The sequence below is a fragment of the Buceros rhinoceros genome, unplaced genomic scaffold (genome assembly GCF_000710305.1).
Source record: "Buceros rhinoceros silvestris isolate BGI_N320 unplaced genomic scaffold, ASM71030v1 scaffold17295, whole genome shotgun sequence".
In the NCBI taxonomy this organism is placed as follows: domain Eukaryota; kingdom Metazoa; phylum Chordata; class Aves; order Bucerotiformes; family Bucerotidae; genus Buceros; species Buceros rhinoceros.
Window position 1 is genome coordinate 3,383 of NW_010413580.1, and position 27,561 is coordinate 30,943.

The window sequence follows — 27,561 nt, forward strand, 5'->3', positions numbered from 1 at the left end:
AGTTAATGAACTGAAGTTATGTGTGATTATACTCAATACTGACAGACTGTTTAATTTTAATGATTGGTTGTCTCCTCCTCCCAATCAGCTGAGTGAATTGCAGTGTCACCTGTAGTTACCAGTTATTTGAAATCAGATTTGAAAAGTTCTCTTGTTTAAGCTCTATTAGGTATGTAACTTACCTTTCATGATTGCTGTGCACACTAAGGTGATATCTCGTGCATGTGCTCAGTGTTATTAACTTCTTGCCTCTGTAGGTGACATCTTTTTTTTTTCTTTAAGAATAAAATGAAGGGGATTCTTTTCCTAGTTGGACATAACAGATTGAACAGCTTACTAGGTTCCGGTGGCTTAGCATCAATATAAACTTGCAATGTTTGGATAAATCTCACCTCTTAAGAAGATTGTAATCTTTGCAATGAAAGGATATAGTCAGTGTATTGTTGCAGGTTACATTAAGTAGCAGCTCAAGAACCTTGCTTGACTTCCTGGGTTTTATGTTGCAAGCTTAGCTGTCTGTGCAGGGAAGGTTGTCTTGGCATTGGCAACTTATGCTAGACTGTATTCCTGGTCTCAGTTAGAATTTGAAGAGGAAAAGACCTGGTCATCATCAAAAGAGGGAAGTTTATTTTTGCTTTATCAGAACTTGTAAAAGAAATGTTTTCTGAAAGCCTACTTCGTTTTCTGTAAGGTACAACATCCAGCTCCTTTCACATCAATTAATGCAAGCCAAACCTATTTTGTTTTCAGGTATGTCAGAACACAGCAATGAATCCACAACACTTGATGAATCTCATCCAGCTGCAGAAGAGGTCCAGTCTGACTCTGAGGTGACTGGGTGATAGTTATGTTAGTGTAAAATCAATCAATCCCAGAACAGTTTCAGACTGCCAAACATTCTGATATGCATAGCCCAGTCAAGTTAGTATGGGGATGTGAGTTCATGCACATTATCTTGAATGAGTGGGGTTGGTTTTGAGACGCTATTAAGAACAATACAATTAATTCATAACAAAGGATTTCTTCAACCAGTAGTCTATTGCTGTGCTGTAGTACTTGTTTTGTAAGTTGAGTAGATTCAGGCGTGGCAGAGTCTGAAATGTGTAAGTACTGCAGAAAGAAAGAATTGGTATTTAAAAGGTGTAACATCGCTATAACAAGGCTTTCTATCTGCTGCTGGAGTGGTGAATCTTTTTTTTTTTTTCTTGGAAGCAGATATGGCTCGTACCTTCTTTGTGGAGAAGTCTGTGACTTTTTAAGATGATGAACAAATTCCTAAGGTTCCAAATAATACTTAGCTAGTCAGATGTGTTTGGGAGGCTGTTTCAGAAAAGAGTAGGCGTTTCCTTGACTGTTGTAGAGTAAGAATGAAAAAAGGTGATGCTGGCTTTATCACTATTAGAGTTTCAGTGCCAGTTAATAATTTTTAAACTTTTTGTAAAAATGAATTAGTGATTCCACAGATATTTTGCATATCTCCAAATCTAATACTTGTAAACAGAGTTGTGTGAACAAGATAGTGATTAAGTTACTAAAGGATTAATATATTTTTTCTAAATAAAATGTCCAGCTGAAACTTAATGATTTTCTGTAATGCTTGTGTCATTTACACGTGATACATCAATACAAATTTAGGAACTTCATTAGATTTACTTTAGGCTCTTCCTACATATGATACATTTTCTTCTGAGGATTTGGTTTCATTATATGCTTAGTTCAAATCAGCGGTGGGCTTCACTTGCCAAAGGAACACTTAATTTGGCAATCGCACTCACTGTTTCAAGAGAAATATGGTTGTGGTTTGGTAGTTTAGTTTTCTCTGAGATCAGTAAGCTTACTGTGGTTGTGTGAGGTTGCAGGAACATGCATCCAGAGGTAAAGAGAAATGGCTGCTAGTTTTGGCTGTAGCTTACAGTTAGAGTAAATATTTTGAGATACTGTGCTGCTGAAGTGAACTGACATTGTGGCTGACAGCAGTCCTTCATTCTCAGTAGTTTCTTACTTCATTATTACTCCCCCTGTTTCACAGGTGCAAGAGTTGGAGCTGTGTTATGAATTCTTTGGGAGAATAAATTTGAGTAGAAAAATTACCCATCCTCTTCTTGGGCAAAGGTCACCTTCTTTTAACCTGCATTGTTTCCACAGTCTTGTGTGCTGTACGTATACATTGTTCTGGCCCAGGGAAGAGGTAGGGGAATGGAGAAAACTGGTAGAGGGGGAAGAGTTAAGGGTAAGGGGCAGAAAAAAGGTCAAGAACTTGTTCTTGGCAGCAGTGCTAGCTTAGACTGCTAACTAAAATGCAGGCGATGATTTCTTGGCTGAGAAAGCCAAAATGGCTGAGACAAATTAGGAGTTTATTCCACTTTCCTTTTTCAGCTGCAGATTTCATGTCTTTGGTGCTTGTCTGACCTCATTGCAAAAAACTGATGCAACTCACTGAAACTGGAATACTAACCAGGTGAAAAGGTCTACTGCCAGTCTAGTGAGTTGGGTGTGTTTACTGAGCAGTCAGATTAATGTCTGGTTGATGGGACACTGTGGCTCATAGCAGCGACTCAAAATGTGGAGTGGTGAAATGTCCTCCCTTCAGCAATGGAAAACGGTGGTTTAGATCATATCTAACATGAAACTGAAGATAGCAAGTAGTTTTTTGCTTTCTCTGAGCCTGATACATAGATTTGATTCAAGTAGGAATGTCTAAAAATACATTAATTGCTTCTAGGTCGTCTTAGATTTCAAAAGTTGTCCAGAGAAGCTGATGAGTTTTTGTTTTCTAATACACATGTTTACCAGAGACATGTGTGCATGTGCTTGAGCGTGTATATCTTTGTTCGTGATCACTGCCAAACAAAATGTATCCTTGATGGTACAGAACTTCTCCTTGACACTTTTGACCATTTGCAGAAAGAAGGACACAAATAGCTGTGTTAGCCTGGGCTAAGTTTGAGTATTGCACAAGTAGCTGTGATAGGAAAAGCATTTTGAAAAATACCTCACTCTACCACGTCAGGTGGAAGTATAGTTCTTGCAGTCTTGGAGTTCAAGCAGATGTGAGATCTAGAGTAAGCTTAAGATGCTTGAGCTATTGAGCAGGTTTCCTAAATTAAAACCTAATGTGGTAGGTAACTAGGGCATTTGATCTACTGGTGCTGTGTAGCAGTTCCCTGCGAGGAGCAGAGAGTTGGACTCAATCCTTATGGGTCGCTCAAGATACTACGTATTCTATGAAATGAAACAAATTGTTGTTTTAAAAATACTCATAAAATAAACTTTGTGTGCTTCAATATTTTCATTTACTTAAAGGCTATGAGTTTTGAGTTCTGTTGTATGAAAAATGACCCCCCAAAAAAGCTGTTCTGTATTCTAGTTGTGGGTAAAGACTGGCCTATATGGAGAATGTGGTATGCTAGACCAATGCAAATATGTGATGTGAGCCATTCCTTCCCACTGCTGAAATAAGGCAGTTACTGAATCTTAAAAATGAGAGGGATGATGAGGTAAGTTAGTGTGTTACAAAGTCACTTTTTCTTGAATTTATAGCACGGTGACTTTCTCAAATGATTTGAAATCTGTTCTCTCTGTAGTTAGAATTTTTTCAAAAGCTGTGACTAAATGCTTAGCTTCTCATTTTAGGAAAGTGCTTCATAAAGCACTATTTGGGAAGGAGTAGCTTTCAGTCTAGTTTTGCTAAATTAGTTGTAGAGAAAGTCTTGATCCTCAAAAGGGGAAAATGTGTTACCTCAGATGGTGTTTCATGGGTGTACACCCACAGATTGTAGTTCATATGTATTGCTCTTAGAGTGGCTTGTCCTTGGCTTTTTTCTTTCTCTCCTCCCTATGAGTAAAACGCAGCATTTACTCAGAACTCGATGGACTTCTGGTGGTGGTTTATGCTGCTAATTGAAGAAGCTTACTATACTTTCAGAAATGTAAATGTAAAGGTTTTGTAGATACTAAATGAAGTTTGAGTACTGAGATTTGCTTCAAAAGACCAACAGAGGTGAAGTCTCAGTAATAGAGTGTCTTTGGAGGAAGTTTGGGTAACAGCTTTGAAAGCAATCTGGAGTTAGAGGAGCATGTTTATTGGAGCCCACAGACTGACTAGTTAGGAAAAATGCTTGTGAGGCCTCAAACCTTGTTGAGGAAATCAAGCTTACTAATGTAGATGAAGTGTTGATAGGTGGAAGTGGGGGAAGTACTAGCAGAGGGATGTGACTGAAGATGTTGCTGGTTGAGAATGATACAGGTGATCCTGAGTAAGTACTAGGAAAAGCTTTGTGTTACGTGGATGACCTGTAAAAGCTTCACGTGTGTTTGGAGAAGCTGTTGGTAATTCAGCCTGATCTCAAACAGGGCCTCTTCCTGATTGTTCGACTGAAAAGAGCTTGTCAGTTTGATTTAGGAGCTTTAAGGAAAGAAAGCATCTACTCTCAAGTACCCATTGATGGTGTACTATGTCTTGCCGGTCTTGCACAGGTGCAGGGACTGGTTTGAAGACTTCAGACAACTCGTATGTAAGGAAATGAGCAAACACCACTTTAGTTATGTGATGTTTCTTCTACTGTTTACACTTCAATTGACTAACGAAGCTGTCTTGCAGAGTTAGGGGTAGCTTTTTGAGAGGGATGAAATTTTCAATTTCCCTTAGTTTTGGAGCATGTTAGGATGCTGTTCCCTCTTCAGGTGCTTGTAAACAGTGTGCATTTCTTCTGGGAATGTCCCTTCTAGGTTATACCTTAGAGCATTCTTGAAAGCAGAGGTTTCACAGCTGCTGCAACTGTTCATAACGCAGCTGCATTGGGAAACTAACTGGTTTTTGAATTGCATTGGTGCTTTTAAGTTCTTGTTTCGGCATTTCATTTTAGATGTATTGCTGTTGACTGAATGAGAGTTGCATACCAGCAGTTTAGTCAGAAGATGGCACTGTATTATGATAAAATAAGAAGCAAATTATTTTAAAGTTTGGAATCATTACTTTTCTCTTTGTAATACATGATTAAACTCATCATTAAACTTACCTAATATTTCTTGCTTATCATTAGCCATGCTCACCTTTTTTATAGTTTGAGAGACATAAACTACTCTAAGGGTCAAGTGTGCATACAAAATATTTGTCTGGTCCCACATACATCATTTCTCTGACACCCTCCCACCCTTCATATCAATGGGTTAAATTTTAGTGTGTCTTTTCTCTTACATCTTGAAGCTTTAAATCACCTTTGTCTGAGCTGTGCTAGCATAATGAATGTGATTATGGTATGTGGTTAAATGAATGCATATAGCCCTGACATACCTGAATTTTACCAGAGTCAACTGTTATGAAACCTACACATGCAATATATTCATATAGATCACTCACTGGAAGTTCAAGAGAAATGCTAACCTGTTTCTTCTTACGCTACAGGAAGGTGCAATGGCTCAAGAGTCTCCCAAAAACTCAGCGGCAGAAATTCCTGTGACTAGTAATGGACAGCTGGAAGATTCTCATGAGCACAGCTTTAACAGGGTAAGAATTTTCTTTGCTGTCTAACAAGGTACTGTTATCAGAAGTGCTGAAGTTGCAATGCATAGCAGTCTTCACTTGACAGTTTTCTAGAAGAGTTATAATGGAAAAACTGCTTTGAAGCTCAAAAACTGTTTAAGTTGGCATAATGTGATTGCACATTGCAATAACCTTTTTCCTCTGAAAGGCATGTTAGTAGTGGCAAATATTTCTGAACATGAAATAGTGTAAAGAACTGGGTGCTCTGTAATGCACAATCAAGTGTATATGCTCCTACGTTCTTGTCCTTTATCCTTGAGGATACTGATTTTTAATCCAACAATTTTATTCATAAAACAGGACAATAAAACATTTTTAAAATGTAAGACTTACAAGTCCTGTGAAATCAGGCTACCAAATCCTGAATCTTTTATGAGGGAGTATCAAATTATTCGAGGTAAGCTACTTCTAAGGGGTATTAAGTTTGGAGGCACTATGCCTAAAAGGAAGGAAAGATAGCCCCGTTCTGATCTGAAATGGTAAACAGGAGAGAGGTAACCATTCTCGTGTTGAAAAACTGAAAAATGAAACCATGACATATTGCTGTATGCTATATAGATGAGATATATCACGGTGTCTGTGTTATTTGTTATATGTTGAAAAAGTTACGCTTCCATAATCATCTGTATGCAATTTTGAGTACCTTCCCTTAACCTTGATAGATTTCACCGTGAGTTCGTCTCGTATTTGGCTGTCCAGCAGAGGGTGCTGTGGTATAGTTTATGGAGTTTGCGTTGGTTTTCTTGACTTTTGTTGTTATTTTGCTTTTCAGCTGGAAATATGAAGATCAATTAATTACCCACATTTATCTGATGTCTGGTTTTACTTAGGTTTTAAGGAAACCTCTAAGCTTTAGCAGTTTCATGCTGACTTGCAATGCAGGGTTATTTCTAAACAAAATACTGAGCAGAACTTCAATTTTTTTTTTTTCCCTACTAAAATGCTGATTAGAGGGAGTAACCTTCATAAGTGGAAAAAACCTAATTGTACATCCTGAATTTTGGTAAAATAAGTGTATGCCTAGTTTCGACTTCTTGTTTTAACTTTGATGGAAAAACTCCTTCAAAGTTGGTAAATTATTGTTAAAGTTGACTAAAAATACTGAAGCAGATACTGCACATTGCAATAACACTTTTGTATGGAAGGTATTTTAGCGGTGGCAATTTTTTTCTAGATGTTAAATAGGGTAAAGTATTGACTTTATAATGCACAATCAAGTGTATACACTTCTAATTATTGATTCTAAATTTTGAGGATACTGACTTTTAATCCAGCAATTTTATTCATAAAACAGGGAAACAAATATTTATATGTATATTAAAAAAATACTTTTAAACATGTGGGGTTTATATTATCATTATAAACAGAAATGTTGTTTAAGTAGGTAAAATAGGTATCTTAAAATAATGAAAAATAAAATACATCCTGAAAACAACATCTGAGACCACTTGACTATGATTGCAGGGTAGCCATATATAGTAAGCATGGCTGTAAAAAAAAAAAAGAAATCGCAAAACTTAAGGAGATGGAAATGCATCCATATGAGAGGTATTATTAAAAAACACTACACTTATTACTGGGCATTTTCTCTACTTCTGCTGAATGGGACGTGATTTTTTTTTTTTATGAATAGCACTACAATGAGGGAAGGCTTATGTTTCTTAAGATTTGCCATTCAACTAAGATCCACCAGTCACATAATGCAAAAGTTAGGACAATGTTTAGTGAAATAAAGTTAAAGCTAAATTTCAGTAAAGATGTACCTATGTTTGGGTGGAATTTGGCTCACCTGGAAGTAGAGAAATGTATTTACTATTTTTAAATCTGATGACCTTGATGCTGCTGTGACTTCTCTGCTGCCTGAGTTATCTTTTCCGTGGGCAATAATTGCGTTAGTGTAGTGCATCCAATGCTTACTTATCAGTTACAGTGAATGGAACATGCACTCCTGCTGACTGGCTCAGAGCCCTTGTTCAGCCGCAGTATAATCACCGTTTTCTATGAAAAGTTGAAGTATTAAGGTAGGTTTTGTCTATGGCCACGTACAAAAGTTGAAGTAATTAGCATGCTGGCATGCTAATTATCTTGCTGGCTCGGAGTCAACTATATTTTGAAACTTCCGTAAAAATGGAATGGTTGAGTCGAGAAATTGGTTGAGAAAATTTATGCTATGCAAGTATAGTTGAGTTTGCTGTAATTACTTTCACAGTGCTTATTCTGAGATCAATGAAGATGAAGTGCACTTCAAATGTTTTTTGAACTGTCTTGTACAAGTTAACACCTGCATGTGTGACCTAAACTCAGAATATGCGATAATCAGGACTTCTTATAAACAAAACAAAGAAAACAAACTTCTTGGAATTAACATCTAGGTCTGTTTACTAATCTTTTAGTCTCAAATTCTAATATTTAGCTTCTATTCATCTTTCTTTGTGTTTGTTATTTCTAATGCTTAATGCTATGCTTTCTTTCTTTCATTGCCAGGTAGTTTTTTCTTTAACCTAAAGCAATATGCATTGCACCACAAAATTTCTGTGCCAAGTTTTCAGGGGTCTTTTTTTCCTATCAACTTATGGAAATGACAAGCCAAGTACTAATTTTTAGGAGGTCGCTTAAGAAAGGGGGAGGAAACCATTACCAGCTTAAGTTGTACTGTTACCACAGTGCTCAATAAGAGTGTGTGACCACAGTTTTGAGCACTCAAACTCCAATATACTGATTTCAATTACACTTTCTTTGGAAGCTGGGGACCAAGATTATTTTAGTTTCTTGTATTCTTACTGTTATGACCAGGGAGCTGTTCATCTAGGTGTTGTACAATTCAGATGTAAACAACAGAACATACTTCAATCTGTATTTTTTATTTGGTCTTCTACAGCTATTTTGCAGCAAGCATACTTGAGCATCTTTGTCAGTTTTTCGTAGACTGAGTAAAGAGCCGCAAACTTTTTGTACAACCTTTTCTTCAGGGTTCCTCAGTTACAAAACTAAACTTTCCACTAGACTCATGTTCTATTTAGCACTTCCATCAGGCATCATCAAGCGTGGTAAGTATTTCAGTTTGCAAGGCAACGTATTGCAAATGAATTTACCTGGAAATAGCAAGTAGAGTTGCTCCTTCTTTGAAGAAAAATACTATTAATTTTGCAGAACATCAGACAGAATAGATTGCCGTAATGTCATTTCAGAAGGAGGCATATTAGTTCCAGTCTTGTGGGAATGTGAGGTAGAACTACTCGATGCATCTTCTTGGTTCCTTGTATTTAAGAAAAAAATCAAAAGCATATTTATTAGGTAACTTAAGTGTTTCCCTAACTGTAAAGTCTCACTCAGAAATATGCTGCTCTCTGTCTTGTTTGTAATAGTAAGAAATGCCTGTGGAATTCTGACAAGTTTCGTCCTGCCCGTATGGAAACTTTTTTTGACTAAAAAAGGCTGTAGCTCCAGTCATGATTGGATGAAATGTCTACTGTCCTTTCACTATGAAAAAGCTTGATCTAGAGTGCTTTTCAGCTCTCCAAGCTCAGTGGAACTCACTTAAGCTTTGAAAGCTTGGCATATAGAACTGTTTCCCTGTGTTTGGATGTTCATTAGTCTGTTTTTTGTAACAAGGGATTTAATTTCCTAATCAAACATGGTTTTCTGACTACTTTGTACAAGAAAACTCAATACATAAAAAAGTCTTGCTGGTTTATTTCGCTTATCCCTGGCTTCTAGAATACAATTTTTCCCCATGCTATTTTAATTATGTGCTTAGAATAGTGGTGTTTTAATGTCACTGAGGGGTTTGGGTGCTGAGGACTGTGGGGAGAAATGAGGAGGTACATTATTCCTAATCCAATAACATACCGTATAGTGTGAAAGCTGTATAGGAATAAATTAAATTAATCAAAAAACTGTTTGGTCTGCCTGTAAAAGTATTTGAGCAGCTGTAAGCTATTTGTTATGTTTAAACTGTTGTACAAAACCTATATGAAGTTCTTACCAGTCTTGAGTCTCTGAAATTGTTGTTCCAATTGTTTCAGTTTCCATATAGACTCTCTTCTTGATCTTTTTGTTCTCTTATGGGGACAAAACTGATATTAAACACAGATACAATACCAGAAATAAACCTCAGGCTTCTAAAGATAAATAAACTTTGTCCTGTAATTTATCTTACTAGAATTTGAAATAAGTTCTAGGATCTGATGAATCTGAGTGCATGTATTAAGTATCTTGTGTAATTTTATTGCCAGGCTGCACAGATAGATGAGGTCAATTCTTTTTTGTATTTTGCCTTCTGAAAAAACACCAGCCTTGTCACTCACGTTCTACCTGAAACATCTGAGTTCATCTCTTCAAGTTTTGCTGTGTTGGCTGACACATATTTTACTTTTGGCAGCAATATTTTAATTAATACAGACTGATTTGAAATATATTTCTGTGTCAGTTCTAGAAAACTGTTTTTAGGAGACGAAACAAAAATAACCAGTCTTTGTTTTTGTTGCAAAGTGGTCTGGTTCATACAGTCTTAAAACCCCCAAAAATATGCATGTTAATGATGAGAGTAGAAGGGGAACTAATCTAAAACTGGGTTGCAGTATGACATTAGGTAAGCCAAAAGGTATGTAGTAGAAGGAAGGGTCTTCTGAGTCAAGAGCAATATGTTGGAGAATAGAAGAAATGTAAGTCCCTGTTGTTTGCCACTTCTTCAGCAGAGATTAAAACCTTCAGCTCTCCTCCCCTCTATTTTTATGCTTGATTGTATATTGATGTGAAGATCTAGTGGCTTAATTTGAGGAAAATAGGAACTGAATGATATAATAAGGGCAAAGAGAGGAAGAAAATGCTGAATATGTACTAGGAGCTCCACTTGCACACAAATTAGGGTAAGAAGTTAAAGGTCAGAGCCAGTTATCTTACTGGATAGATTTTGTGTTTATATAGATAACATTTTGTTTCATGGGACTTGTGGTCTTTAAACTATGAACTTGACAATAAGATGTGTTGCAAATTTTTCCCGAAGGTCACTTGAGTAGTTTTATTTAAAAAATAAATGAGCATGTGATTGTTTCCAGTTTAGTTGCTCCACTTGTAATGAACTCCTCGGACTAGCTGATGATGTGGGGTTTTTAAAGTTTGTAGAGAGTAGGTCTCAACTAGGTGGGTTTTGACTGGTGGGAAACAACACAGTTCTGGTATCTTTCCCCTCTTCACTTCAAATTATTATGGATAGCACAGATGGGAGGTGTCTTTTTGGAAGTAGTCTTGTAATTCAGCCAACGTTCCTTCATCAACATGCATTCTGAGCGACTTCTTTGCTGTGTCTACTGTCTCAACAGGATTGATGTGTCAAAAATTCATACTGATTCACCTGCATGATCTGTATAATCTGATGAATATCCTTCTTAGTTGTGCAAATAAGACTAACCTTATTAAAACATGTTTAGTTTAATAGGGTGATTTGAACTAATTTAAATGGGATTTTAACAAAGGGTTAACTGGTTTAAATGCTCTGTACAATATAAGTTTCCACTGTCTTGACTGGACCTAATTAAGCTAGCGCAGCTGTTCTGTGTACCTATATTTCATGCTTTTGCTTCTTTGAACGTCTGGCACTCAAAAGGACTGAGAAATGGAATAGGTAATCCAACCTTTTGACTTCTTGGGAATCTTCTGAGTTGAAGGGTTTTATGCTACTAGCTCTGGATCTCAGTGAAGTTACAATATTAAAATACTTCTAGATAATTGCATAAACATGCAATGGTTTTCAGCCTCATACAATTTAAAATTATGAATGAAGACAATTTTTTTGATGGTGACCCTTAACAGATTCATGGTTTTGAAATGTATCAACAATTTTTTATGAACTGTAAAGACTTTCCCTTCTACAAAGAAGGGGGGGAATCACTTATGAGTTTGAAAGCAGATCATCTGATCATGAAAACGTTCCTATTAGCTGGAAGAGCAATACAAAGTCAGGATATAATCACCACGTGGTAGTAGAGGAGTCTGTTCTTACGTCCTTTATTGTAACAGCAAACCTATGTTTGGTGGGAACAAAAAAAGCAATTTATCACACTAAAATCTAAAGTACTGTCATACCTTCTCTTAGATGTGAAGTTTTGTGCACATCTTTTACTCTAAGGCTGTTTCTGAATTATCCTTCTTTGTAAATTATTGAAAGGGCAAATTACTTTGTTAGAGTGAGGACAGATTTCTGAGTAACTTTTGTTCATCTACACTTGTGGGGGGGAAAAAACCAACAAAAACAAACCCAAACAAACAAAAAAAACAAACCAAAAAAACCCCAGCAATCACAATCTTTTGCAAGAATGACATGTTAAAAATTGAAGCTTCCATGCAAAAGTGTGTCTCCACTGAAGAGTAATCTGCATGTTTATAAACAAAGATAGTGTTTTGATAATATCACTGACTTTTTTGATGACAATTCTGGCCATGTATAAATCAACAAATGGTAAATATTTCTTTTAAATTCATAAGTAAGGATCTCTTTCTTCAGCAGGGTATATTTCAACTTAATATAGGTGTTTAAAAACAGGTTTAAATGCAGTTCTTTAGGCTGAAGTTTGCCTTTTGGAAAAAAGTACACATCTCTTCAAATGCGTGTTTGTGTCCATATACCTGTGTGTATATTTATATAAAAACCCCATGTGTATGTATACACAGTTGTAGACCTTAATAACTTTTCATGATCCAAATATCAGGTTTTTATTTAAGAGAAGGATGTGTTGTAACATTCTCATTTATTTAACTCTGTAGTTTGTTCAACCTGTGTTTAGCTTCGATTAGAATTAAGTTGAATATACAGAAGTAGTACGATTGCTTGAGTTCGTATCTAACTTTTGGCTTTACAGAGCAGATGTTCTGCATTTTAACCTTAAATACAGATCATTGCTTGGATTCCTATTGTGAACGTGCTTAAGCAGGTTAGGTGTCTACGTTTGTTTGTCTACAGATAAAGATATTTCTGGAGACTATAAAATGTGCCAAAGTGCCTTCAGGGAAAAAAAATTGGTGCTGTGTCCTTTTTGTTAAATCAGTGCGTCTTCTCATCTGCAATCTGGTTATCCTTTTTCAGGTCTCTCTGTTTTTCAGCTCTTAGTGACTTGCTACATTTTGAGTTAAATGGAGTGTCTATTAGCTAAACAAGTTGAGGCAAAGGCTTTCTAGCATACCCCCAACTGCAAGTACTTGAAGCACCAGCGTTAAGTCAGTTGGGAAGACTGAAAACAGCGTGTATCCAGTGCTGTGGTATGCTTAATTTGTGAGATCAGGTTTAGCATGTGACTAGTGTTTGTTGTTCATGCTGCTTATTTTTTCCTTTTTTTTGTATAATCCTTCAGATACACAAATACATCATAATCTTTTATTAAATAGCCAGTTCAGGTGAGTGAAAGTACGGCTGTAGGAACTGGTTGCTTTGATTGCAGTAACAGCCTAGATTTTCGATGCCAAAAAGATTCTTCTTCTGGTGGAATTAATATGTTTGTAGCTCTTCCTTTTTGACTCCTCCCAGGAGTGCAGCTAAATACAACTAACAAACAAAATTTGTGGGGACAGGATCCAAAGCCACTTATTGACAGTCTGAGGCTCTAGGCAGTATCGTTTTTATGCACTAGCTTGCTTCTGGTTTGTGGATTGAGCAACGATATAATATGTCAAACATGGATTTGATTTTCCAAGTTGTGTTTTCTTTGTAATTGGAAGCATTGCATGTATTGGAGGTAGGTAACTGCACGTGTCCAGGCACTAATATCTTAAACCTATATATAGTTTTTTCTCTGCATATTTCATTATTGCTTCTCTATACCATTTCATCTTTTTTGTCTCTTTCTGGAAGCAGAGGGGATGCAAGAGAGTACCTGACTCCAGAAACTGCCAGTTTTCCAATTTCTTGATGCTTTATTTTTTCGAAGTGTGTTTTACCTTTTTGCTTTCAATTCCAGAGTAGCTTTTCACTCCTTTCTTATATGAATTAGTGGTTTAAAATAGCTTTGAATACATGAACTTTTTTGAAGCATTAGTGTATTCTTTGACACTTAAGGCTTAAACTTCAATCGGATAGCCAGAGATATAGTCCAGGATACCTTTGGGAGCTATTTGTAGAAGTGGGTGAGATAGCAAAAATGGGTAGTAGGATGGTATGTGAATTATGGTGTATAAATTCATAGTTCAGTTATGGGCCTGCACTGGGTTTCTCTGGAGTCTTCAGTTGGTTGTAGAACTCTGGCTCTTGACAGATTTCAGGCACTTTCAAACAACGAGTTTCAAAGGCAAACAGAAGTAAATGGCTGCTTTGTGCTGTCATCACTTGTGAGGTAAAGTAGGTGCTCAGAGGGAAGCCGTTAAGTCATGACTTTCTAGATATTTCTCCCACATCAAATATAAAAGAGATTTCATGTGCTATTTGTAGAAATTAAGGATGCTGTGAATTTTAAAGCTATTGCTTGCTTAGAGTGAATTTTTAAAATCTTTAACATTATGATAGTTGCTTCCACATTTTGGTTTGTAAAATGTTGCGTGCTCTTAGTCTTAGATCACTCTACCTCTGTCGGTTTTTAACTAGAAACATTATTAAAACTGATGCGGTTGTTTTGACCAGCTTTAGGCAACATAACGTGATGTTGCAGGCCATATTTTTGGTAACCACTGCTCTTAGCGATGGCATTGTAGTTTTTCATCAATATAAAAAAAAATTCTAGAATAAATACACAGGCTATATTTAATGTTTATCATTCATTTGTGTTTTATTTGTGCATCACAGTAGAGCGCTGTGACACCAGTGAAGATATTCCAGGCTAAAGGCAGAATTGCCTGTCTGAGAGCTGCCGAAATTGCATTATAATACTTTTGAGTCACTTTTTGTAAACAAACTTTCTATTTTTATTCAACTATTTCCAAGGACTTGAAACGTTCATTACCAGTTGGACTTGGGCTTTCTGAAACCAAAATAACGTCTCATGGCTTTGACAGCACCAAAGAGGGAGTTGAGGCAGGACCATTTCCGGGTAAAGGTAACTGGTTTTTTGTCTTTTTAAAAAAATCTTTAGGCATATTTTTGTATGGCCAGGAATACAGTGTTCTGTAGCTGCTTTGAGCGCTTTGATATAAACGTACACGTTGAAATGTATATTGGCGATAACCTGTTTGTCTTCTCTGGTAGCTGGATTATTAAAATAGAGAATATATGCTACGCTTGCAGTATCCGTCAAACCGATGTAGTGTTAAACTGGTCTACGTTTACAGGAAGGAAAGTCCTTGAGCACCTTGAAATGGTGTCAGACTGAAGAATTTTGGTATTGCATTGAAGTTTTCTTTAAATGTTATTGTTCTCATTTGAAACATAACTGGAGAATTATGTATTTCTTGATACGCGGTTCACTTACCTGGAGCAGAATAACGAATGGAATTCTTCTTTGTTGTCCCTGTAACTTGTCTCTCCTTTTTTTGTTGTAGTGCATAAATTACTTTAATGTTATTAGGAGTGATAATGCTTTGGGTTTTCCTTTCCAGGTACTACCTAATGAAAAAGTGTCTCGTATTTTCTCAGCACAGAGTTGTGGTGGTTTAGAGTAGAAGGGTTTTAGTTAATATTTAATTCATTAATAATACACTATTAATGTATGTTTTAGAGAAATCTAAGCTAGTATTAAACAATAAGAAATATGAAGTGATAAGCAAGTCAACGTCAGTGTTTTCTACTTGTCTAAAAACAATAGACTGCCCCAATACAGTATGTGAAAGTGATATTTTAATGAGTCGCGTACCTTCAACAATTTCTGAATTTGAAAGGTGTGTGTGTCCCGGTTTGAGCTAGAACTTCCTGGTTTGGCAATGATCTCAAATGAGCAGCTGTTAAAGTATTCTTGTAGTCATTGATTTAATTTACATTTTGCTTCATTTCCTGTTTGGTAAAATTCTGTGCTTATGAAAACATTGATTTACATGATGTATGTTTTATATATATTGCTGCGGCTTTCTTAAAGTCTTTGAAATTAGCGAAAACTAGCTAAAAACTGATGGTGAATTGCTCACCATTCTTGCCTTTTTGTATTCTGTTAGCAGAATAACTGTTGCAGCTATTAAGTGCCATAGCCTGTAAGAGGAAAAGTGGGTTTTTTCAAGCTACTCTAATATGTTTGAAATGCAAATGTTCTGTACACAAATGATGAGCTTTGGAAATATAATTTTTTATGCTTTAGATATCACAGTTATTCAAGGATATTTTCTTCAGGTTTTTCCTAATGCACTAACCAAATCAGTGAGAGAAAAGTGGTAGAAACTATGGCTTCTTGTGAAGATATGGACAGAAGTAGAAAGATTGCCCTATTTCTAAAATTTGGTTTCTGTTTGAGTGTCCTTATTAGGGCTTCATTTTTAACTGCAGAGTAGACAGTACTAGAGGGGAAGGGCTTTTAGGATTTGGGGTAATAAGGCTGCATTAATACTCTGTGAAATTATAAGGATTTTTTTAACTGCTTGTTTCGGTTCACTCGCTGAAGCAATTCAGTTTTTAGGCCTTTAGCAGGATCTTGCAGGCAAACTTTTATGCCTGAGTGAATCCAGTCGCAGCTCTTATGCAGTATATCACTACAGAAGGACACAGCAAGTGAGCTCTTTGAACCTCGCCTTTTCTGTGCAGCGGGATACAAATCACTGGATTCATGTACTCTGTGTTAGTTGTACTCTGTAGTATGTTTAAAAGACAAAAGCTGATTGTTGGTTCAGTTATGTCAAGTGATACTTTTGGTGTTGCTGATACAAATTTTGTTGAAACTGCTACAGTTTAGGTTTGATTTCCTTTACCCCCAGCACATTTTCAGCCCTGAGGTATTGCAGAACTTCTCAGCAAAAGCAGTAAAAGTTACACCTCACCTATCCCATATATGATGGTCGCTTAGCACTACAGAGAAAAAACTGATTTGTTTGCTTGGTTTTTGAATCCTGAAAATTTCATAAGAATGCCACTTCACATTTTTGAGATACGAACAAGTGGCAAAGCTCTGAAAAGCATAATCCTAACGCAGCTTAGAGAACGCACACGGTGTATGTCATTTAAAGTTGTTGGGCTTGTTTCTTGTTAAAGAGAACAAGCAAGTACTGTAAAATCTTTCTTTTAGGAAGGAGATTACACACCTTAATAGCTCATGGCTCATATGATCTTCAGGATAGCTTATTGCTGTGTGTTTACAGAGACTTAGGAGCAGATGTTAATCAAGTATATCTGAAATTGGCACAGATTTCAGAGCTTACTTCACTCCTTAATGCTGTGAGTACCGTTCAGTGACAGTGCAAAGTGAAGACTCCCTAGATCTGAAAAAGGAGGTTTAAGCTGTGGAAGCTGTGTCTAACAATCTTGCGTGGAATTTTCTGTTGATGGTGTATGTACTTCACTGATGAAGCTGTCAGTTCTATTTTGGTTATGCTTACAAAAAAAAAGTTTGGCATCATGACCTAAAGAAGATTAAATCATGAAAACTTGGAGTAGTTCACATGAACAGCTGCACCTCTTAAAAAGCATTTCCATCAGAAATTCCAGCAACTGTTCCATGAATGCTTCTATTTACTGTGTTGCTGGAGCAAATGTTTCTTTGTTTTGAGAGAAAAACAACCTATCTGTGTAAAAGTGCACATTGCCTTCTAAGGGAAGATGATGGATTTTCATAGTTAAATATGTCCCCTTTTCAGGTTCCTCAGCATCACCCAAATCATCTGTTGTATCTCCTAGCAGTACAGCAGCTAGCAGACTGGCTGGACAAGGTTGTGATTTAATTATTCCCACAGGTATCAAAGCACTGAATGGATAACGCCCTTGTCTCTGCTGACACTGTACTAACTCCTCTGGGTCTCTAATAATTTGATTTACTGTTAATTGGAAATAAAACTTACGGGGGGTTTTGGTGGCTCTCATTTCTGGCTTTTAACAGTTCACAAAGTAACCTCTGCTTTCCTTTCTGTATGCTGTTTTTTGCTCTATAAAATTTAAAAAATGATTACCAAATTTTAATAGTAACAAACAGTAGCTAAAATGGGAGTAACCAAAATCTTTTATTTAAGTTAAAGCTGAAACTTTAGACATTTTTTGCCAAAATGGTCACATATTCTGATAGAGTATGAGGTGGCCATTAGGAATTCACAACACCCAGACTGGGCTTTGCCACTTGACTCATTTTGTGCCTGTGGGCAAATTACTTAATATCTTTGCCTGTTTCCTCCAATATAAAAGGAGAAAACCTTTTCTGTTACCTCATAAGGGTGTTGAGAGGATTAATTACTTAATGTTTGCACAGCATTTTGAAGATCTTAAGAACATAGTAAAGCTTGATACTAAAGAAGTATCTCGAGGCATCTGTGTAGACTCTTTTCCCAAACTCTTATTTAAATAAGTAACCTGGAAAGGCTAAAGTGACTTTTAAGGAGCAGTAGGGATTAGAGGCAGTAGTCAAAATTGTGCATGAATAAATAAAAACGTTTCTTAAACGGTGGTATTGCTTTGCAGTTCTTACTGTTTAGGACACTAGGAAATATTTTTGCAAAATTAAAACATAGAATTCATATGATATCCCATACTAGCTTGAAAATGCTAAGTACTGGCAATTAACGTGCGGTGATTTGCCCTTGATATTTTAACTTGTTGCTTTAAATCTTTTCTTTGTTGCTGTTTTTATACTGGTGGTTTGTAGAACTAATTATTCCTAAAACAATGAGCTAATAAAGCCAAAATAAATAAGTTAAATATTGGCTGAACACATCTGGAAAGGATGAAAGCAATCTAAAAGCCCCTGAAAAACAAAATCTGACTAATCTATAGTTTAGATTGGTTTGTTAGAAAAGAAAAAAACAGTCTGGTTTGAAATTTATTAATTTTACTCTGTGACAACAGTTTTTATATGCCAATAATTTTCATTTAATGGTGTGCAGGTTGTAAACAGACTCCTAGATTGGATAATTCCAAGACAGTTTTCAACTGTTGGAATTTTGATAATTAATAAATATGTCTCAAAAGCTGTTTAAAGGTCAAAAAAACCCCAAACTGGTTTTTGATTAGTAAAACTGCATTCAGGTAAGCTTTATTCAGCTATATGAAATACTGAGATATACACATGCTTTATATCTGTTTTATAACAATTCTCTCTCTAGAACTGATTTTGAAAATCTGCGTATTCTCTAAGTTCTTACTTTTTCTGCTTTTGTACGTGCAGCTGCACAAATATTTTATACCTGCTATTAATCCCTTAAAACAAAAAAAAAAAACCCAAATCCTTGAAGATTTGCTTTGTGTCTGTCACAGGGGGCAGAACTCAGCAGAAGAGTGGACCTGTTGTGTTAGCAGATGAAGTAAAGAATCCAGCAATGGAGAAACTGGAATTGGTGAGAAAGTGGAGCCTGAACACTTACAAGGTATGCAGATGTATATTTGTGTGTGAGCGTGTATTCTAGAAATGAATTTGCTACTAGATCGCACTAAAGGTTTCAAAGTGGTGTACTACTGTGTGAAAGTAATCTTCTGTGCAGTGAGCAAAAGCAAGAATGTATGGGAAAGGCTTAGTTTTCTTCCAAATGTAGCATTCTTTGTAAGCGGTTTTAAAAGCGGTTTTAAGTGGAAACTCTTTTATAGCTGGTACTGATTTAACAAGGTAAAGAATGTTCCATTTCTCGTGTCCCCTTCAACATACAGAATGTACAGATTTCAGCACTAATGCTTGCAATTAAATCTTTTTGCTATCTTCGAGTTGATTGCTGATACAATAAAGTTTTAGCTGATGGGGATAAAAATCAGGCCTGTCTTTAAGTTCCATACTTGTTAATCACTGTTCTGATGGTTTTGTTCTGTCTTGGCTGATTGTTCTTTTCTTAGTGTTGGAATTGTTGCTTCGATTCATGTGAGTTGTACGCTCGTATGCTGCTTCTTTGTGATCAGTTAGAATTTGATGAAATTAAAATAATAACGAATTAAGTTTAAAGCACACCAATTTGCCAGAAGTAACTCTTATTAACAAGTCATAAGGAACAAGTGTCAGGGAATACATTAGTCAGGAGTTTTAAACAAAGATGAGTTTTAAAAAATAGCTTTTTGTTATACCTGCAACTTAAATGACCGAGGTGTGGACAGGCTGATTATGCATCAGTGGAATCTACATCAAACTGAAGAAATGAAGAATCCATGGAAAAAACTTCCTCAGTAAAGGAAGAATCCTTCCAGTGTTCTTATGCATGTGGACAGGTTGATTATGCATCAGTGGAATCTACGTCAAACTGAAGAAATGAAGAATCCGTGGAAAAAACTTCCCCGGTAAAGGAAGAATCCTTCCAGTGTTCTTATGCCCAGATAAGGAGTTCTTCGCAGTGATGATGGGAGACATTCTACCCACTAGTAAATACACTGTTCTTTGTGTCAGAAACAGAAGTTTGCATCTTTTTTATGTCTAATTAAATGATTTTTAGAATTTCTACTTTTCTTGTACTCTAAATTTTGTAGCAACTGCTCCAGATCTCTGGAGTTGGTTGTGGTCCAATCAGAATATGTGCTGTTCAGCTGGAGCTGTTCTTTAAAATTGTCTGTCTGTCTAAGAAATGTTGACTCTTGAGATTGAATCTGCTATACTGCAGCTAAGTAGCAAAAGACTTGACTTTATTCTCTTTGGTGCCTTGATTTAGAAAACAAAACAAAAATCCCTGTGTCTCAGTCACAGAATGATTGTAAACTTACTGATGTGAAGCAATAGCCAGGGGAACTAGTGAAAAATGCTGGGGAAAAGTGGTCTCAGATCCTTGTTTAGAATGTTTCTTTGGCAGTAGACTCTGCAAAATTTGGATTTTTAGATTTCTTTCTTGGCTTAAGCCTGCCCCTCCCTGAAATCCGAAATCCCACCAGTGATGGCATAGCAAAGACTAGCACTTTCAGAAAACTAAATGAATCTGTTTTCTTGAAATCTATAAGCTTGAAGTTGTGTCCCAAATACGCCAAAATAGATATCTTTGTAGAAGCCCATACTGGCTTCTTGTACAGCTTTTTTTAAGAAATAAGATTGTTCAGAGAGCTTATGAATTCATTCTGAGTTGGAGTGTTACGTAGATGTGCCTGGAGATGCCATACATTTGAAAACACTTTATATGAAGGCTACGTACAAAAAGCATGTTTTATTTAAGGACAGTATTTCGGTTTGTCGACATATTGGCTTGCTTTGGTTCTGATTAGGAATGTCGTGGGAAGAAGTCTTCTCCTCACCTTGTAATAGCTAACTGATCATAAGTTAGGTGAAGAAATAAAGGGGAGGGCTAAATGGTTAGTGGAGGGAAGTCAGCTGAACCTCTCTGAGCTGAAACCCGTGCTGTTCAGTGTATCAGACATTAATCTGCAAACGCAGTTGGGGGTGGAACTTGCTGTTAGGAAGTTCTTTAGGAATCTGACTGAGTAGTTCCTCTGTCACAGTGTCTGTATCAGGAGTTGTGAAATCAAAATTGTTGAATATGTTCAGAAGTCATACCCATTTGTGAAGAGTTAGGTATGCCTTCACATAGTTTGAGTACCTTGCCTTTTGTCCTGTATTGCATTTCTGTGAATGAGAAACGATTGCTTTCGTTATCTGCCACTTTCATTTGTTTTAAGAAACTGTTTCCAAGAGAAAATCACAGGAACTTAAACCTGTTATTCTGTCCAGCCTAAAAATATCAGTTTAACAAAGTATGCAGTGTAAGTCCTTGCAACTACTAGGTTTTCCTCACTTGTCACTGCAGGCCTTTTTAGGCGTTTTGCTGTAACTTCCTGAAGCAAATACTCCTTGGCTGAACAGAATTCCCTTGTTTATAATTTATTCTTGCTTCCAAAAATCTTGCCTTCCATGATTCAGATTTTTCTCTCGCATTTCTGTATGGGTGGGTGGGTGTGTGTCAGCTTTTTTTAAACTAGCTAAAATTTGTCCTTCAATTCTGTAGTTCCTAGTGCTTATTTATATTCTGACCATACTCATTACCAATTTGTATTTTGCAATTTCTGTTGCGGACTTCAGTAGTAAAGCTGTGTTCCATGTTGATATGATTTGTTATGCTCTCCCAAATCTCTGATTCTTGGCAGACAAATGTCTCCTAAATGAGCATCTTGTTAACTGGCTGAATCTAATGAAGTATCCCAAATAGTCTGTACCTTCCAATCTAAAGCTTATGAGTTATGATCAGCTCGTTCTGCTTGATCATTCTTGAGCCTTTCCTCTGTCTATTAAATTTAGAAAAGACGTAACTGTTCTAGCAGGTTAAATGTGTAACTCCTTTGGAGGTAAGTAAAGACTGGATTAAACCAAAGTCCTTGGATTTGGAAACCCTGTAATGTATTTGGGGAACATGATATAAGATAGGCTTGGGCGTTATTTCATCTAACAAAGCAGCAGCTTTGCACCTAAGTCCCTTCAGAGTAGTTGTGGTCTTGACTACTAATTTCATTTCCTTGTAATTCTGTTTCTAGCAGTAATTCTTTGTATGTGTAACTTGGTTATCTCTTCACCTCTTGGGACTGCAGATTAACTTCAAGTAACTTACTATAACAAGGTCAAGGGAAACCCCAGTGTGCATCTTGGGAGGCTCACTGCCAAGCTGAGCTCAAATCTCTGGCAGAGAAGGTGACACAGATACGTGGAATGTGGTAGCAGCCTGAGCTGTCACAGTCATTGCCTGGGTGAAAGTGTCTCTAGCCTTGTAAGAGCACGTTTTCTGCTCACTGTGTTAATGAACTGCAAATGTGTTTAAAAATTTGACTTTTGACAGAAAAGAAATAGCAAGTCTTTCTGAGACAATCAGCTCCATTTTATAGGTGTGTAAATGAGAAATGCATTTTAATGGATTTACATATTTCTCCGTAGGAGTTCCCAGTTTCCCAGTCAGCTCTAAAAAAAACATGCAGAAAACCACCATGTCCTTACCTCCCTGCCAAAAAAAACCCCAGAAATATGTTTTCCAGAAACATTAACATGGATGTTCTGGAATTAGATGGTTGGTAGACAAAGACAAAAAGATCACTAACTAGATATTTTTATGCAGAACTAGTAATAATTTCACTAACTGACTTTAATGCAGTGGTCTGAATTCCTTCTTTGAATGAGACTCACCAAACCTAAAAAGAGCGGGGAGTGTGCTTTTACTTAAGAAAAAATTAGTTATGCTCTTGAATTGCTAACTTGAATATTCATCTTAGTAGGAGTTGAAACTTGTCCAGCTGTTCTTGCTGAGTCCTGATAAACTTCTAAAGAGTGTGGTGTTTTTTCAGTTTGTTGTGCAAACTTATATTGGGAGGGGTGATTGTGAAAGAATTGTGTGTAATTATACGTCCCTTGAAGCTGAAAATGGGTGTATGCTGTGTTGTCCTGAATATACTTGGTTCTTCATAATTTAATTTTTTTCCCCCCCTTCCAGTGTACACGACAGATAATCTCTGAAAAATTGGGTCGTGGCTCAAGAACAGTAGATCTGGAACTAGAAGCTCAAATAGATATTTTGAGAGATAACAAAAAAAAATATGAAAATATCTTGAGACTGGCACAGACGCTGTCCAACCAACTCTTCCAGATGGTACATACCCAAAGGCAACTTGGAGATGCGTTTGCTGACCTGAGTTTGAAATCATTGGAACTTCATGTAAGACTCTTATAGTGTTAAAAAATAAAATGGCAGAGATGAAGATAAGTCTAATTGACTTGTGCAGAGTATATAGCAGTTAGCAGCTACTTTTCTGAACATTGTGGTTAACAATATATTACGTGTTCTTTGTGTTAAAGGCTTATGTAATTCATTTAAAACTCTAGGAAATTACTGAAATTACTGTAGTTCTTTATTGTTTCTTAAATGTTTGCTTTTAATTGATGGTAGGACTCAAAAACTGACCACCTTCCTTTGTATAGAAAATGCATTTTACTATTAATCGTGCTTCTAATGAAATGTCAGAAGTGCTCCAGAGTGTTTCATAGTTTCAGTTACAGGATATCTTTGGGGATAGTGCCTGGAAATAAGAAAAATAAGGGGCGTTACTTCACTTTTGCACATTGAAAGTGAGTAAATTATTTTTCTGTAGTGTATTTAAGCACTGAGATTTCATCTCAAAGGCCTTTTTAAATCGAATTTTGCTACTGATAGGACTAATCTGTACTCTTACGTTGTTGGCAGTTTGAGCTAGAGAGGCAGTCTTTAGATATCTGCATTTGGGTTGTTATGATTCCTTGGTTTAGGAGTTTATGTAACACTGGCATTTTTTGTTGTCAGTAATAAAAATGCCTTAAATAGATAGAAGGTAGATGTTGCATATTAAACACAGTAGCTGGCTTCCTTCTACATTGATCGTACTGTATTTCCAAAGTTAAAGTAATTTGATGCTGCTCCTGATCCTTTGGAAAAACAGTATTAAGGGGCTTAGTGATTCCCTAAAACACGGCTGCTGAGACAGCCCCAAATTATCTTTGTAATTATTGGACTTAAAACCTTTGTCTCATTATTTCTGACTTTTTGTGGTTGTCTACTCCCGTGGAGTTTTAAGGAGAAGGTGGAGTTCATGCTTGCACAGAGGACCCTTCACTGACAGCTAGCTGGAAAAAATTGAGATTCCTGCACTGGAGTACAGGAACTTTTAGTATTAAAGTCTGACAGATGAAAATCTGTGAAAGTAGAGCACCTCTTCTTTTAGCAGATTACTGAATTTCTTAGCTGCTAGAAGTTTTTAATAACTGCCTTACTCTTGACCCTAATATGGGCATGTGGTTTGTGGCAGAACTTAGTGATTGTTATGAAGTATGTGCTGAAGCTGGATGTTTCTCCTGAAAGCTGGATTAAACCTGACATCATGCTTTTGTTTAATGAATGGGAGTTTTTTTTCCATTAATAGCTTGTAACTTCTAGTGGGAATACTGTTCTTCCAGGTTCTTTCAGTGTCTTGTACTGGTCTTGGAATTTGTTTGTCGTTCATCTCTTGTGTTGTTTATTGAATGGGGCTGTTGATGAAAATCAAATAAAGGTTTCTGCTGCTATAATAAAAAATATCTAACCTTTGCCTCTTGGAGACTTGCCTGATGTTTGTCTCTTTCCTCTTTGTGTTTCCCCTTTGTTTAATCTACTGTATTACCCTCTGTAGCCTGGCCTATTCTTCTTGGATGTTTTGAAAGCATTGTTGCCTCTAAAACTTGTGCAAGACTAACAGTAAAGCTTCTGAGCAGTTAGTCTTTAGTGTTTAGCATAATAGGAGTATGTAAGTTAAAAAACACAAAACAAAACCAAAATCCACACCTCTTTTTAGGGTAATATTCTTATTTTATACATGATAACAAAATCAGATCTCAATGTGATATCTGCAGAGGTATTACTTAATGTGAATGTTTTGCTGTTTCTGTTTTGGATATGATGATGAGGCCTGGTTCCAGGCTCATGTGCCTCCAATTAGATAGACAAATTAATTCCAGTTTTAACTGATCTGTGCATAGAGTATGACCAGAGTGTAAACTCTCGATACAGAAAAGATTTCCTGTCTGTTTCATAAGAAATATCTGTAGAGTTCATGCTCAAAACTAAGACATTTTTATATGAAACTGTACAAACCAGTAGGACAGTTTGGGTGGCTAGCAGGCCACTGGAGTCCCATCCTTCTTACTCCCTCCTTTGAATTAGTAGTATTGCTCACTTGGGTCTGCAATGGTCTGGATCAGAGGACCAGCTGGAGAACATTTCAGTCTGGCCTTAGGAGGAGAGATGGGACTGATGAGAGCAGTCCTGCTGCTGTGGTCTCTGCCTGCATGCTCCTATTTCTTCCCTGTGCTAGTGTTTGTGTTACTGTCTTAGAGCAAAACCAGCTGAAAAAGACTTTTATTTCTGCAAGATCTGTAGTGATTTGGCTGACTGCTTTTGCCACTCAAGCAGCTGCGCTAAGCAAAAGTGACAGATCTTTAGTGGTGTTTACAGGCTTTAGCTTGTGAAAACTTGCCCTAAGATCTCTTCCTTTTTAAAATCTCCTTCAAATTGCTCACTTCCACTGCATCTCCTCTTCTAGAGGATTCTTCCTTTACCATTTCCCATTACCCTCATGAAGTTGTTAATGTTTAACATGAAATATCATTTGCCTTTGGTGTTCTAGACAGATGAAAGGAAACTGGGAGAACACAGCACTTCTGAGTCAGTTGTTGGCAGTGTACAAGCCTAAAAAGACCAAGTTCCAAATATGAACCTAGTGTGTTTTACAGTCATTACAACCAGAGATTGTACTCTTTTGTGGGAACTCCCATCTGCAGTATATGAAGATGCCATATGGATGACATAAATATAATAATTAGATTTGTTTGGCATCCATGCATTAGGAAAATCTTTGCAGCTTTGGTCAGGGCTAATATCGCTGTTAACAAAAGGACATGAACAAACATATCCAAATGTGACTGAAATGCCTTGGAAATAATTTCACCCTTGTCCGTTTAAAATTTATGGCTGAGCTACATTATAATTTTTATTTGCTATCCATTATAATGCTCTGCTCTTCAGTTATTTACAGCCTATTAAACCCTGATATATGTTAGGGGGTTTTGCAGTGCTCTTGCAGAATGTAAGAATAAAGCTTAATTAATCCTGTATGCCCTTGTGAATTTAGTTATATTGCTGTATTTAATGCAGTGGTGTCTCTAGGTATTAAGGCATTACCTAGACAAGCGCATGAGAAATGCTGGATTACAACCCTGCTGAATGGCAATGTAAAGGTTACATTAGCGCTCTTAAGTAACATTCAAAACTTCTGATTGCAGGAAAATCATGCTATAAAATAGGATTTAACATCACATGTGGTAACAAGATTGTAATCTATGGTATACAAATGTTAGAGGTATTTCATGAAAACTGTGAGCTGAATTTTGTATTGAAGTCATAGCTGTTTAATCTTAGCCATGCCGAACAAGTGAAAGAACTGCCATATCTGTGAGTCTGTGGTTCTTTTAATATAGTTGCTGGTGAATGTTATGATTTTAAATGATCTACAGTTTTATTTTCTCTGCTCTTTGTTTATAGGAGGAGTTTGGCTACAATGCAGATACGCAGAAACTTCTAGCTAAAAATGGAGAAACTCTTCTCGGGGCTATTAACTTTTTTATTGCCAGTGTGAATACACTGGTGAATAAAACAATTGAAGATACATTATTGACTGTGAAACAGTATGAAAGCGCCAGGTAGCTATTCTGTGTCTAGCTATTTTCATTACAAACTAATCTTCAGGAAACAGACTTTGTATCAGCTTAGTCCTTGTACTTCGGTGACTAACCTGTCAGATAAAAAAAAAAACCTTTTAACACAATTCATACAATTAGGACTTACAGTTAACTGCCTCATTGCACATATCCTCAAATGTTTTGTAAATGTTCTGTTGTAGACTTAACTTTACTTATTAGCTCTAGGAGCAATTATAGGTAATTTTTCCTGCGTGCTAGATTAAGTTGGCTTTCTAGGCAGCGTGACAGTGCAGGATTAACCCTTTTATCCAGGTAAAAGGATATAAATAGATAATAGGTAAAATAATCTCTTTGAAAAACATTTAATCTTGTGCTCCTGTTGATGTATAATATGTGCAATTCGTGCTTCAATTTTTATGCAGGAATTGCAGGCTTGCTCCAAAAGGGGAAAATAAAGAAATTTCTTAGTGAGTGAATAACACGTAGCAGTAGATAATGGGCTTCCTGCCCTCGAAGGTTACTTTTGCATGTGGTATAGTACTCTAAAGCCTGATTCCTGCTTCCTGCCAGGGTTTGGACTTGTGGTCCTTTCTGATGCTTGGTTTCATTCTGACTTTCTATCACTTAATAGGATAAAGTGTGTTTCTTTTAATTTGTCCAAGGATGTAGTTTATACATACAGTCTTTTGTGATTTTTTTTTTTGTCGAAAATTGCGAACTGCTTGAGTTTTGAAGTTCTTTCACCCCCTTTTTTTCATTGTTCTGTTTTAATGTTTATTTGAAAGCGGAGTAGTAAGTTACTGCTTTGATATTCAGATAAACTTTCAAAAAGTATGAAAGACA

The 27,561-nt window shown here is 36.5% G+C and overlaps 1 protein-coding gene across 5 annotated transcripts in view; it reads left to right on the forward strand.

The window, feature by feature from the left end:
- Positions 1-747: 747 nt before the first annotated feature.
- Positions 748-27,561, forward strand: part of ARFIP1 (ADP-ribosylation factor interacting protein 1) — a 38,918-nt gene continuing 12,104 nt past the window's right edge. The window contains exons 1-7 of one of the 5 annotated variants that reach the window (XM_010136802.1): positions 748-830; positions 5,405-5,506; positions 14,448-14,559; positions 17,234-17,329; positions 18,837-18,946; positions 22,949-23,170; positions 26,561-26,718. In XM_010136802.1, coding sequence (XP_010135104.1) covers positions 753-830; positions 5,405-5,506; positions 14,448-14,559; positions 17,234-17,329; positions 18,837-18,946; positions 22,949-23,170; positions 26,561-26,718 — 878 coding nt within the window. In that variant the 5' untranslated portion in view covers positions 748-752. Of the gene's footprint in view, positions 831-5,404; positions 5,507-14,447; positions 14,560-17,233; positions 17,330-18,836; positions 18,947-22,948; positions 23,171-26,560; positions 26,719-27,561 lie in introns of those variants that run through there. The other 4 variants (XM_010136803.1, XM_010136804.1, XM_010136805.1 and 1 more) reach the window with 4 other exon arrangements.